General features: G+C 37.5%; 1 protein-coding gene across 3 annotated transcripts in view; it reads left to right on the plus strand.

Moving 5' to 3' along the window:
- Window positions 1-8,182, plus strand: part of GXYLT1 (glucoside xylosyltransferase 1) — a 47,576-nt gene extending 39,394 nt beyond the window's left edge. For all 3 annotated transcript variants that reach the window (XM_053921613.1, XM_053921615.1, XM_053921616.2), the window contains one exon: window positions 5,076-8,182. In XM_053921613.1, coding sequence (XP_053777588.1) covers window positions 5,076-5,237 — 162 coding nt within the window. In that variant the 3' untranslated portion in view covers window positions 5,238-8,182. The remainder of the gene's footprint in view (window positions 1-5,075) is intronic.
- Window positions 8,183-14,650: the final 6,468 nt, after the last annotated feature.

Consider the following 14,650-nt stretch of genomic DNA (forward strand, 5'->3'; position numbering starts at 1 on the left):
CTATCTTTAACCCGAAGACTTGAGATACTGACCTTATCATATATTGAAGTTGCATTTGTAATTTCTGGATTTTCTGATTTACCAGTCTGTTCATTTGTACACTAATATCATTACACTGTTTCACTCCTTAAGGCTTTATGCTGTGTTTCATTATCTGGGAGGGCCACTTCTTCATAGCTTGTCCTTCTCAGAGTGTTCCTAAATCTTGTATATTTATTTTTCCACAAATACCAGCTCATTTAACTACATAAAAATCTTGTTGGTATTTTTATTGGGAGTGTATCAGCTTCATATATTAGGGGCTGCTGACATTTTCATGCTGTTGAGACATCTTAAGAACAAGGGCTGTCTTTTCATTGTGTTTTTCAGGAATGTCTTAATAGTTTTCTTTATATAGATTTTGAACATATATTGAGTTTATGCCTAAGTGTTTTATCTTCTTCGTTGCCTTTGTAAATGGGGTTTACTTGTGTTTCAGCATTTGCTTTCATTGAGTTTGTGGGGGGAAATTATATTGCCCCTCCCCCCACCACTGCCCTAGATAGCTGTTCTGTTTTTTTTTTCTTGTTCTCACAGTCCTCTCTGTGTAATTACGGTGGTTTGATGAGGGCGCGTTGGTTACACTTCACATAACTCTACATCAGGGGTGTCTAACCTGCGGGCTGCCTGCGGCCCATGATGGCTGTGAGTGTGGCCCAACACAAAATGGTAAATTTATTTAAAACGTTACTTGGTTTTATTACTAAGTTTTATACTTTTATATATGTACATTTTCTATATTAGTGATCACAAACTTGGTACCTGCCTGACGATTTTAAAAGATTATCGAAAGGGCCGCTGCACAGTTAGGATTATTATGTGAAGACTTTTTTGCTTACCTCTGGTGGCGGATATCGTGAAAATTGTGCACGGACCTTTTTTTTTGCTCATCAGTTTTTTAGCGTTTGTGTATTTAATGTGTGGCCAAGACAACTCTTCTTCTTCCGGTGTGCCCAGAGATGCCAAAAGGTTAGATAACCCTGCTTTAGATTGATGCATGAAACCAGGTCTCTGAATATGTTGGGGACCAAGACTTGGGGCAAATTCAAATAAGGATTGAATTTATGATTTTGTTTACTGAGCTGCGTCACTTGCTATGCGTGAAGCTGGTTCACTGATACCTGGGGAGATGTATATGTGACCACTTCCCTCTCATGTAGTTCTGCTCTCTTTTAGGCTGGACTGTGCCTTATCTTACATGGATGTGAAGACAAAATATAAGCAAATACTAGGAGTGCTAGTTTGGTTTTCCTGTGGGGGTCCGAAGAGCTGATGTCCCTATTGGCTGGATTCTCATTCTAATTAATTTCCAGTGACCGAAAACCTCTGGTCTAATACAGCCTAATTAATAGGCATGAGGATAAAAATACTTACCACAGTGGTCTAGTAACCCACTGTGACATGACACAGCTGTACTCATTGAAGAATATAAAAGTTAGTGTTGATGTTCATTTAATGTAGATTCAGAAATCAATATCATATTTAAATGATGCTTTTTCAAGGGCTTTCGAAAGGTGATAAAAATGAAGAGAAGTACTGTTAGGGGTTCTGAGACTTTTCAGGACACAAAAGAAATGCATTCTTATAAAAATGCAATTTGTTTCCTTTGAGCATTAAAAATCCATTATTGAAGAATTAAATCTTGCTAATTTATTTGATCTTTTATAAACCTTTAAAAAGCTGAGTAATAGTTTTAAGCTGATTAATTACACTCAATTTTTTAAAAAATAAATCTTTTAAAAGGATCTCAATACTAAATTAATGATTTTTTCTGTTTGTTTTGGGTCTGCAGTAACTCCCATTTATGAAGTTAATCAGCCTTTTATGGTGCTTTTGGTTTAGCATTTTTATCTTTTCTTATGTATAATTCAGTGAGAGGTATAATTTTTAAAAGAATTACATTCAGACAAAGGTATTTATGCAAGTTTCAGGCACTTACTCATAGCCATCGAATACAGTGAACAATATAAATTATAAAGGATGCGAATCATTTTTAAACTGTAAGTGCATGGCTGTGTCTGCCAGCAAATCAGTTTTTACAGTCCATATATATTTGTTAAATATTAGTTGTTGAGTGAATAAAAATACTAAGATTAAAAATTACAAATTCAAAGTGGGAATGTAATATTTTGTTGCTGTATAAGAAAGATACTTTGATGTGCTTCCTGAATTATTACATTTCTTGGTATTTCTATGTTAATTTTGGTTTACTTCACACCCCACTCATATTTGCATAGCTGTCTCTGCAAGGGAGTCTTGAGTGTGTACCTCTTACTCTACCTTCTTAAATATAGTTGCACCCAGCATTCGTTGGATTGAACTGCCATTCTGCCATATTTTAAAAACATGTTGTTCTTTGAAAATGCCTTGAATTATCTAATTGTCACCATAGCCTCACTATTTATTTGCTGCCTTTCAACTGACAGTTTTACATACAGAGGCAGACCTTCCTAAAAGTGTGTGTACTGGGTGCTGGGCCAGTGATGGGGGAGGGTGGTGAACAGCGGAGAGGCTTCTCAGAGGAGCTGACATTTGAACTGAGCTGTAAGGATGAGCACCAGGCAGGTGAAGATGAGTCGGGCACAGCATGCAGTGTGGAAAGAAGCCTTGCTGTCAAGTGAGGGCAGTATGACCTCTGGGAAAAGGAAAACACCCAGATGCTAGCTATGCCCTGCACAGCCGTGGGCATTGCACACTGTGTGAATGGGAGAATGCAGTGACTTCAGGCTATACTCATATCAGTGGAAATTTTGGTAATTTATCATCTTTTAAAAAATATTTATTTTTAGAGAGACAGGAGGGAGGAAAGAGGGAGAGAGACATCAATTGGTTGCCTTTGTACATCCCCAACCAGGGACCTGGCCCACAACCCAGACATGCGCCCTGACTGGGAATCAAACCAGTGACCCTTTGGTTTTGCGGGATGATGCCCAACCCACTGAGCCATACCATCCAGGGCTCATCTTCTTTCCTAAAGGTCAAATTTACTTGTTAAATAGTGGACTAAGGAGTTCAATTCCTGAGGCACTATTTTTATTCCAGGAAAATAATCATCAAAAGACTGTGTCAGTGATGAAAAAAATTTTAACCACAAACACTGGCATTTAAATCCCATGAAAATGAATGAAATGAATCTGAAATACTTCTTACTCCTGGGAATTAACTTCCAAAATACCTTTATAATGTTTTCATTTTATTGTCGTTGTGTAGTAAGAAAAGTTTGGTCTTCTCATTCTTACCCACCTTTCAACCACAGTTGTCCAAGTATGTTTTTTGTGCACATTGAAATGTTACTGGAGAGTGTCACTTGGTAAAAGGGAATGTAAATGTTACCTCCTTCAACTTGGCTGCCACTTTAACCCCAAACAAATGTGTATCTCTTCTATAGCGTATCCATATACAGCACAGCACTTTCTCCAGTTCCCACCGTTAACTGAGCGTCAGCTTTCAACAGGATTTTGGGAACTGACGTGGCACACTTTTATTTGCTTATTTGGATTTGGCAGCGCTTTGTGGTGGTAAAGCCCTTGGAGTTTTGGAGCTGGGTAGATGGGGTGGATGCTGGCTTTGCCACTTACTAGCTTTGTGGGAAAATTATCTCTCCTTGCCTTAGTTGTCTCATTGGAAATGGGGGTGATTACATTACCTATTTCATAAGGTTGGCGTGAGGCTAGCGTGGAGCCTGAAATGTTATCAACAGGAAGCAGCCTTTTTAAAATCAGTCCATTGTTCAGTAGTTTTCCCCAGATACCTATGTGCTTGCTGACTGTTACAGTTTTTATTACATTCTTCTTAGTTAAGCTTCACCCCTGTTTTTCTTTTTTCTTTTGGTCTTTGAAACAATTTTAGATTTTCATCTTCAGTATAGGTGATTGGGTTTTAAAAATCACCCCAAGAGTAATGGTTTTTGTGCAGTTAATGCTTACCGTTTTCTCAGCTCAAGGGATACCAAGGTTTAGGATCCGTTCTGGCATCTCTACACTGTAAAAATCCAGGTAATAAATTAGCATAAGCTCATCCTTTACCTCTTGATTGGCTTTGGCTTCCTGCAGACTTACAATTAATTGTGATTTGAGTGGTGCTTTCATTTCCTCTCCCTTGGTGTCTGGTGTCTGATAGTGAAGCTCAGGGATAACCTCAGGTCATTCTGCAGCCCCCCGAGATCACAGGTTCTGAACATTCAGTGGGATCTTGCATTTCTCACTGACTTCAGACTTTCGCATCAAATATTCTATTTGCAAGCCCCATCCAGCTTTCTAACTGAAAATTTTCCTAGTTTCAAATGCTAATTAAAAAATATACCTGTCTGAACATACTAGAATCACAACTTAACCACTACCACATTGTCTTCTAAAATATATTTCTTGGGATATGGATATGGAGATATATATGTGTGTATATATTTTTTTTACAGTAACAAAGGACTAGTTAGAAATATAGTTTGGAGCTAGTGTACCAAACAACATTCAACAGATGTATTTAGTTTTACTTTTTAGAGTTTTTCCTGTGCCAGTGAGAATCCCCATGAAGAGTATAATATTTAGCAGTTCTCAAGTATATTTATCTTTGGGATCCGTTTGTGCAGTTAGGGTTCTTTGGGAAATACAGAACTGTGCTATCATTTGCATTCCTGCCACTCCATGCCACTATTTCATTCCTTTCCAGTTCAGCCTCAACACTATTATCAGAGTGATTTGGGGCTTTTATTAGTTTCAGAGCTTTCAGTCCTTGTCTCACAGCAGTAGGTATCTCTGGGCCCTCTCTGCCCTTGAACATGTAAGAGCTTTTGCCTTGGCTTGGAACGCCCTGCTTCCATTATCTTGTCTGTGAAAACTTCCCTTGGTACCTCAGTGATTCGCCATTCCTTCCTTCCTCCTCCAAAATGTGAGACCGTAGTTCTGTTTAATTCACTGAAAATATTTGTTGAGCATATGCTTTTTGTGAGATGTTAAGTGAAGGTTGACAGTATTAAATTGATTGAAGTTATTTGAAATTAATTACATATATGTATTTGTCTTTTTATTGCCTTTCTCTAGTGTTCTTTTGAAGATAACCACATCCGTTCCTTATTAAAACCTCTAGAACTGGAATTGCAAAAGACAGTGCATACATACTGCGGAAAACTTTACAAAATATTTATTAAACAGTTAACCAAAAGCATACAAGCTCGTTATGATAGACCACCAAAGGAAAGGTGATTCTTGGAGATCACTAAATCAAATGAATTAAACCACAAAATATTGGAGGATACGTGTGAAGGAATAGTCTTGGATGAAATGTTCAGGAAGGAATTACTCATCTTCAACATAATATTTTTTTTCTTGAAGAAGTTAAATAAGCAGTATATTCATTTAATGAAGAATAAATTAAAGTCTTGGAGTCCAACAAGAAGACATTTTTTCATCTCTGATTTGCAATGTTACTCACTGTCATTCTAGTACCTATGAAAAATATTGACTGGTTGTAGCCTACAGACTCTGGTTGACTCTTATTCTCAAGGGAGTGAGAACAGTAGGGTGTGTGGATGGAGATGTACCTCATATGCAGTGGGAACACTCAAACTGTGAGTATAGCAATAATTCCACGTCAGCACTAACCTCACTTTAAATGTGTGAGAAAACGTTTACAGGAGCAGAAAAGGTTCTGTTTCTAAAGAAATGTGATGTAACCATTGACAATCTATAGTGTGCCTTTAGATTTCATCTCCGTTTTCAAATCTTTTTGTGACAATCATATTTAAAATTATTGTTACATTAAAAGTAAACTGCACGTTTAAAATGGACCTGTATAAGAAAGAAGGAAAACAGTGAAAATTGTGGCATTTTAGTCTCTGTCTGTATACCTGTGAAATGTAGTATTTTCATTTGTATATGCTAAACCTGTCTTGCCAAACTTGGATCTAAGATTGTTAAACATAAATTTTGGGAAATTTTTTATGACTTTAAATGAAAATTTTCAGCTTTACTGGGCATTCTGGAAGACAAAAATGCGGATAATAACGTGAAAACCTAAATAATACACATACATGATGATGGAAATGTGATAGACCAAAATGTGTAGCTGTATACTTTCTGTGAACAGTAATTTTAGTACAATGGAGCAGGAAAAAGTGCTCATTTCAACTTTTTTTCTTCTACCTCAAAATAACTTTGCAAGATATTTTTGAAGAAGCATATATATTTAGAGCCTTACTTTAAATAAATTAGACAACATTCATAGGTGATTTTGATTTAGGAAATCATTACCTCTGACTATAGAAAAAGTAGTTTTGATTGGGTCAGTGTGAATGTTTTTCTTTTTAGAGTATCACTTAAGACAAACTTAAGACAGCTATTTGTTTAGTGTTGAAAATATGAAAAATATTACTTCTCCTAGTGTTCTTGACCACTGTCTAATGTACGTTTGGGGGGTATATAGAAGGCTGTTTTTAATGGTCCCCAGATAAGACCATTGCCTCCCGGGCTGTATTCGACTCTTGGGGGTGGGGGTGGAGTGTGTGGGTGGGTGGGTGAGATCGGATTCCTGGGCTTCACCTTTGAGGACTCCGATCCCCTGTGTCTAGGGTGAGATCTACAAACATTTCTTATTAAGAGGAGATTTTAAAAATTACATGGAAGTAGAGAGAAGTGGTGCCGTTTTTCCCGATGAAAAGAAAATCCCAGACAGCATGTTACTTCACTGCCATGGATGCTTTGTTAGCTCCAGTGACATCGTTCCTCCTCCATACTACATGAATCTCCAGTCCCTAAGCAAACCACCCTGATTGTCCCCACTGTTAGAAGCAGGGTGCAAAAGTAAGTGACATTATGATTCTATTTTTAATAAGCATCTCAGCTGATTGCAATGTCAGCTAGTTTTGGAACCACTGGAAATCATTTTGCCAACTTGAAGGTTGAAATTAGAATATTACAATTCTTGGCACAGTTAGTGGATTATAATTGTGATTTGAAATATTAGAGGAAGTACTTGGGGTTATGGATAAGATAGAAATTTATCTCCTAAGCAAGTTCCTTAGATTTGAGTTCCTCACTGAACACAGAATCTCAGCCCCTTTAGCTCTGATGCGATTGACTGGGACTCTGTAGAGTGTGGTCATAGCTTAATCCAGCTGGACTGTATACTGTGATCTCACCCATGTTGTGACGTTTACACCGTCACGCACTCATGCACTCTGCACATTGTCCATCATTTGGGAGATTCTTCATCTGGTTTATTCAGATCTGGCCTAATTGGGCATTTTACTACAAGTAGGATTATGGTGAAGGTTTTGCACTTAAAGACTATTTTTTACCTAAAATTTAGGATATCACAGAAAGTTCATAAAAATATGAAAATGAGTTTTCTGAATTTAGATAAGGTAACTTCTTTCCTTGAGAATTTACAAGAAATGTAGCACTCAACGTTAATGAGGTTAAATTATAGAACAACGTAGAGAATATTAAATTTCTTTTCATAAAACAGTATATCTATGCAGTTTATATAAATTACATCATATATTCTTTGAGTCTATGTGTTAGAACAATTCTGACCTCAGAACTCTCTCTGGGCTACAGTATTACCAAAGTGGAATGACTATAATGCAGTAAAACTTTTATTTGTGTGAAGTAGTCATCTTAGAAGAACTTGGAAAACTTTTAGAAATATATATTGTGATTTACATTTTAAGAAAATACATACTTTTTGTTTTCCCTATTAAGAGTAGTTCCGAATATATTAGGTAACCCAGTTATCTTTCGACACTTTAGAGCCTGAAATAATATTACAGCTTACTGTTGCCTTCAGTCCCATGTTACTGGTGCAAAGGAAAGAGAATGTGAGCTGAATCTGCATACTCTTGCGGGTTAGGGACCCTGGGCATAACCTGTCTGTGCCTTGGGTTGGTAAATAATCAGTGTGCCCTTCCAACCTCCTGAGACCCGGAAGTCATGAGACTCAGATAACGGCTTGAAGACGCCCTGCAAGGCCTATGTCAGGTCACATCGGCGCCACTGTGGAAGTTCTGTTTGCCCTGTTGTCTCCTTAGGCTCAGTGTTCTCTGATATGTACTATAGCTCCAGTATTCGCTTATATTATGTGAGGAAGAGAAAGCAGAGAAGAAGAGAATGATATCGGTGAATGGTCAAAAAAAAAAAAAAAAAAAGAAGGAAAAGAGAGGAAGTGAGAAAAGCGAGGAAAGAGAAGGGGATAAGAGAGAATGGCAAAAGGCAGAGTTGGAAAAGGTGGAATGAGAGTGGGAAAATTGAGATGGAGAGAAATGGTGTGGAAACAGTCACTTACTGAGCTGCGGGCCCCCACCCTGTGCTGCTGTCTGCCTTCCTCTAGGTCTGTGCCAGAGGCCCTCCAGGGTCAGCAAGGGTGCTGGCTTTCACGGAGGGGGGCAGCAAGGCTCCCTTTGTTTGATTTGTTAATGCTAGAGTTGTTTCCCAGTCACACTACTCACTTACCATTTAGTGCTAAGGATTCAACATTTTTTTTTTTTTTACTGGATTCCAGTTTATGAGGTAGGACCTGTAGAAGCCTGATGACAACTGTCTTCCTTTAACCTGGTCCTTTTAGTCATCCCAAATGTTGGATTATGCCAAGACTAACTACGTAGAATCACAGGAGAGGTTAGGGTGGAGGGGATGGCCTCGTTAGGTTTGAAGGGGAGCAGGGACTTACTGCATCAGTTTTCCAAGATGATACTGATAGGAGGCCAGGTGTGCAAGTCACTGCCCTGCCTTGAATGGCAGCATAAACAGTAAGTCACATCTATTGATTCCTGAATACTTTCAATTAAACTGTTACGAATGGATTCAAGAAAAGTATTCAGTGTCGTCTTTTTCAGTAGTTTATATTGTAAGTAGTAAGTGCCTTAGGTAGTAGTCAGAACCTCTTTATGGTATTTTTAGAAAGACCACTAATCTCTTTTTGTTTTTTAAAATAATTTTTTTTGGTTCCTTAGAGTAAATGGAGAATTAAAGTAGAGGAGCAGTTATGTCAGGTGTGGGGTCAGTTATACATTTATTAAATGTAATTTCAAGTGTCTTAAAGCAACGATTGCCTTTTAATATTTAATGAAAGTAGATTAAGTAATGAGGGTTTTTTTGTACACTGCCAAAGCAACCCTTTTTTGCCTATTAAATTCTGGCCAAACTGTTCTGTTGTTTATTGTTTCTTAATTCATTGAACATGAACTAGATTTTAAAAACTAAATTATAAAGTTAGATAAACTTAAGACAAGTCTTAAAAGGTGGTACAAGAAGGTATTTTTTTTTAAACTAAAAATGAATGTGATGTTAATTCATCTATTTAGCAATTACAGGATTGTGAGAACATGGAATAGCGTTTTAGAATAGGGAATTTAAAGTTGATTATAAATCAGTGTCAAACTTAACTTTTAAATGGAAAATATATATTGTCACCTCATCTGTCAATAATTCCAAATGTCTAATGGGGTTATTTCTTTAGAATTTTTTATAAACTCAGTTTTCAAACAAAAGAGAGCCTTTGAAAAGACAGGAAATGAAAATTCCTGTAACTACTAATACTGTGAGTGCTGTTCAGAGGATCTCTGGCCAGACATTTTGATATCAAACTTAACTGATGTGGAGCCTTTGATTGTGTTTGCACATACACACAATCCGAATATGTGAGCCTGTTCACACACGCAACACCGCAGCAGCTCCTTGTAAAAACTGAACAGAACTCCGCAGTGTATGTTGCGTAAAAAGTAAATTGACTTTGATTATGATAGAAAATAGCGATTTTCAACCATTGTATAAAATCTCTTCAGGGAATATTGGAATGTTGTGGAAAAATAATTCAGGGCTTGTAGTATAGCTGTAGACTATGTCATTTATTCAAAATTTAGCAAAACATACATACATCATATTCATTATTTGAGCCAGACCCATGGTTTTTGATGGGGTGCTCTTAACAGAAGATCTATGAAGGAGATGGTTTGCACCTGTTCCTAAAATAAAAAACTGGTAAAGATTGCAGGTGTTCCAGTTTCTTTATAAGCATTTTGCGTAAATATATTAATAATTGAGTAGAATGGTTGTGAAGCTGCAGTAGGCATCTTGGTATACTGTGATATGCAGAGGTTACTATCCTTAAACTGCTTTTTTACCTTAAAATGTTACAGTTTTAAGATAATTTGGATGTCTTTCTGTAAGTATTTTATGTATCTTGACATTTATTAAAGATTGTAGATTGGGCTGTTGCCTGAAATAATAGAAAGTTGCTTCATTTGGGGGGGCAGTTAACTCATCTTTTTCTTGAGAAACCATGTTGCTGTTACTAAATAAACATCTCAATAAATGTTTAATTTCTTCAAATGATGTGTCTGAATTATTCTAACAGTCATACACAATTTTGGAATGTTTAGAGTAGGATACTTGATAACTGGGACTTTAGAAACTATACCCCAAGGAACAGATTTCCCTCAAATGGTTCATTCTTTGGAAAAATTAAGGTCATGACTTTTGAGGTGAACTTCAAAAATGAAATGATAAAACATTTGAATGAGATTTAAAAACAGATTTAGGCCTAAGAAACAAGTTGAAGATCAGAAGGATGCCATTAAAAATCTGTAAATAAATTAGAAAGGAACAGAAAAGACAGTTGAAAATTAAATTGGCCATGTCTGGCGTGGCTCAGTGGATTGAGCGCAGGCCTGTGAACCAAAAGGTTGCCGGTTTTATTCCCAGTCACGGCACATGCCTTGGTTGTGGGCGAGGTCCCCAGTTGGGGCATGCAAGAGGCAACCAATCGATGTGTCTCTTGTACATCGATATTTCTCTCCCTCTCTTTCTCCCTCTCTTCCCCTCTCTCTAAAAATAAAATCTTTTAATATATATATATGTATATATATATATATACATATATATATATACACACACACACACAAAGAAAATTAAATGATTGACATAGGAAAAAAGTAGTACAATAAATCAAATAAATGCCACTCACCAACAGGAGATAATCCCAACGCATTTCTAATGTTTACTATGAGAATGGATGAAACAATTTTCCAGGCAGGCCTAGCATCCCTTGAAAGAATTGGCCTTCAGAACTCTCAAAAATTAATCTTGCAGTACCTTAGCAAAGTGTATAAGGAAGAAGGAAGATAAAAAGTGGGGGAAAGAGAACAAAAAACCCAAAAGAAATAAAATGTAATATTAGAAAAAGCAAAATCAAGAGTCAAAGTTTAAAATGGGACAAAGCAATATCTTTAAACAATTTTGTATTAGTGGCCTACCAAAATGCACGTAGTTGTTATATACCAGACATAGAAGTTTACATACAGCAAAATCTTCCAGAAATATGAGATACTGTTAAAGCCACCATAATAGTGTCAATTTTAATAAGTTTATTTCTGAATTTGCACATCAAGACCAAAAAATAAACAGTTGTATTCAGAGGATTTAAAGAATATAATAAATACCATGTTGTATATCCATGCTATATCCATATTCACAGAATTATTTAACCTGCAAAGAAAACCTTCATAAACTTGTGCATTAGGTAAGATTACCTAGGATGAGAACTGACTACAAGTGACAAATCCAAAATAATGATGACTTGAAGATAAAAGCTTATTTCTCACACGAATGTGAGCAGGTTGTCAGGTCTGATTTGAGGGTTCCACTATGCTCAGTTTCCCTACCTGCTCCTTCATGATTTCCAGTCAATGGCTTCTACCAATGGTACAAGAGTGTTGTTCTGCTTCCATTTATCATGTCTGCTTCCCAGCTAGCAGGGAGGAAGAAATGGAAGGAAGGTCCTTCTCATAGCTTTCAATACAGCTTTCGGGGAATATCATGAATTATTCATTTGTCTCAGCACCTAGTCATGGGGACTATCTAGCTGCAGTGGAGTTTGGGATTTTTTTTATCTCACCAGAGGACATTTTTCCATTGCTTTTTAGAGAGAGAGGAAGGGGGAGAGAGAAACACTGACACGAGAGAAACATCAATTGGTTGCCTCCTGTACGCTCCTGGACCAAGATGGAACCTGCAGCCCAGGCCTGTGCCCTGACCAGGAATCAAACCTACAACCTTTTGGTTATAGGATGACTCCAACCAACTTGAGCGACACTGCCAGGGCAGGGCTGGGATAGTCTTACATACTCTTCATGTGGGCCCAGGTAAAATTTGTCATGCCCATTGCTGCTGAAGAAAAGAATAGGCAGGGGTATCCAACTTGCGGTCCAGGGTGGCTATGACTGCAGCCAACACAAAATCGTAAATTTACTTAAAACATTACGAGATTTTTTTGTTTTTGTTAGTGTTTGTGTATTTAATGGCCCAAGACAACTCTTCTTCCAGTGTGGCCCAGAGATAGAAAAAGGTTGGATGCCCCTATAAGGGAAAACAATCACCGAGATACCTTGCACATTTGAAAATGTGTTTTTTTCCTATACTTTGCCTATTGAATAATTTGGCTGGGTATACAATTCTGATCTGGGCAGCTTGCCTTTCAAATTTGCAAAACATTGGTCTGTTGTCTTTTGATTTCTTGTATTGTTTGTATTGGGGTTCTCCAGAGGGGGGGGAATATATTTTATATGTATATATTATATATATAGTTATATATTTTATATGTATAATATGTATTATATATTATATATATAAAGAATTGGCTTACACAGTTGTGGAGGCTGAGTAGTCCCATGACCAGTTGCCCACAGACTGGAGACCCAGGAGAGCTGATGGTGTAATTCATTCCAAGCCCAAAAGGCCTGCCTGAGAACCAGGGGAGCTGATGGTGTGAATCCGAGTCTGAAGTGAAATCAGTCTCTCACAGAGATGCTTGCCTTCCCCTATTCTTTGCAGCATTACTCAGAAAAGCCAAGATAGGGAAACAACCTAAGTGTCCTTGGATGGATGAATGGATGAAGGAGGTGTCATACATACATAATGGAATATTATTGAGCCTTATAAAAAGAGGGCAATCCTGCCATTTCCAACAACATGGAAAAATCTGGAGGACATTATGCTAAGTGAAATAAGCCCAACCAGAAAGACAAATTCCACATGATCTCAGTTACATGTGGAATCTAAAAACGTTGAACTGATAGAAGCATAGAGTAGAAGGGTGCTTACGAGAGGCTGGAGGAAATGGGGAGATGTTGGTTGGAGAGGAAGACATTTTAAAGAAGAGTAAGTTCTGTGCATCTCGGGTACAGCATGGTGACTAAGAAATACTGTATTGTGTACTTGAAATTTGCTAAGAGAGTAGATCTTAAATGTTCTTACCACACGCACATGACATGGTAACAGGTAATCATTTCACAATGTGTATGTGTATCAAAACATGTTGCACACTTGAATATATACAATTTTTATTTGTCAATGATGCCTCAGTAAAGCTGGGGACAAAAAATCCCAGTCCACGTGCAGGAGAAGGTAAGATGAAATGTTCCAGCTTGAGAGCTCGAGAAGTAAGGCGACGGAGAAGAGGGCAAATTCCTCCTTCCTCCACCTTCTGTTCCATTCAGGACCTCAATGGCGTGGATGATGCCTGTCGACATCGGGAAGGGTGATCTACTGAGTTGAACTCAAATGTTAATCTCATCCAGACATACCTCACAGACACACCCAGAAATGGTTAATCTGGAGACACCCCTTGGCCCAGGGCAGTTTATTAGGGTGCTATAATGTGCTTTTACTGTGCTGCTACTCCGGGAGGCCGATTTTTCCCTTTTCCCTTTGATAGCACCATATCCACAGTTCTTTAGTTACATGTTACACAGTACAGAAATTTGGTAAAATGTTTATTTTTAAAGAATCGTCAAGTTTGCTAATCATTTACCAACTTTTTTATACCAAAATATCTATAAAATTAATTTATAATGTTGACATAGATGATTTCAAACATGTGCCCACTTTGTCTACAGAAGAAACCAGCCTGCCTGCAAGAGCAAACAAAAAACTGCTGGTAACTACTTCCCCACCCCAGACCAAATAAACGTATTTGTATATGATCACAAATATCTTTGATCTTTGTTTGGAATGGTTTTAGAAAACATTAAGTATAACGTTTTTATTATAAATTCTTTCATTGACGCTTACTTGCCCTTTGTAAAATAAGCATGTATATATCTATTTTTGCAGGATGAGAAAAGAATAAAGAAATGTGAAGGTAGTCAAAAGTCTGAAAATAGGTAATTATCCTGTCTCATTTCCGGGGATGTCTTAGTTGTCCCGGGGAATAAATTGAGAACGTACGGCTGCATTCAGTGAAGAGAAGGTTCTCATGTTGATGCCAACCAGGCTGAGTCCCATTCATTTCTACTAGGGCTGCTGTTGAACACGTGATTAAGAATGGGTTGTTACTCAGTTGTTGTCGTGTAAGTAAATAATTTTTTTCTTTGGTCATTTAAATTTTGTTAATCCATGGTCATTTTTAACAGCATTCACGAGTAAAAAGAAAAAGATTACTCCTTTTAAGACACTTTATGTACACGCAGACATACATTGTACCAGGGTTCAGTCAGGGAAGCACAGTGGCTGCGAATGTTTCCGAGTAAGGGCTTGATTGCAGGAATCAGACCGTACCCAGCTGTGGGGGGGGCTGGGAAGTGAAAGTCAGGGAAGGGGAGTTGCAGGATCAATCGAGAGCC

This window comes from Desmodus rotundus, chromosome 3 (genome assembly GCF_022682495.2).
Source record: "Desmodus rotundus isolate HL8 chromosome 3, HLdesRot8A.1, whole genome shotgun sequence".
NCBI lineage: Eukaryota > Metazoa > Chordata > Mammalia > Chiroptera > Phyllostomidae > Desmodus > Desmodus rotundus.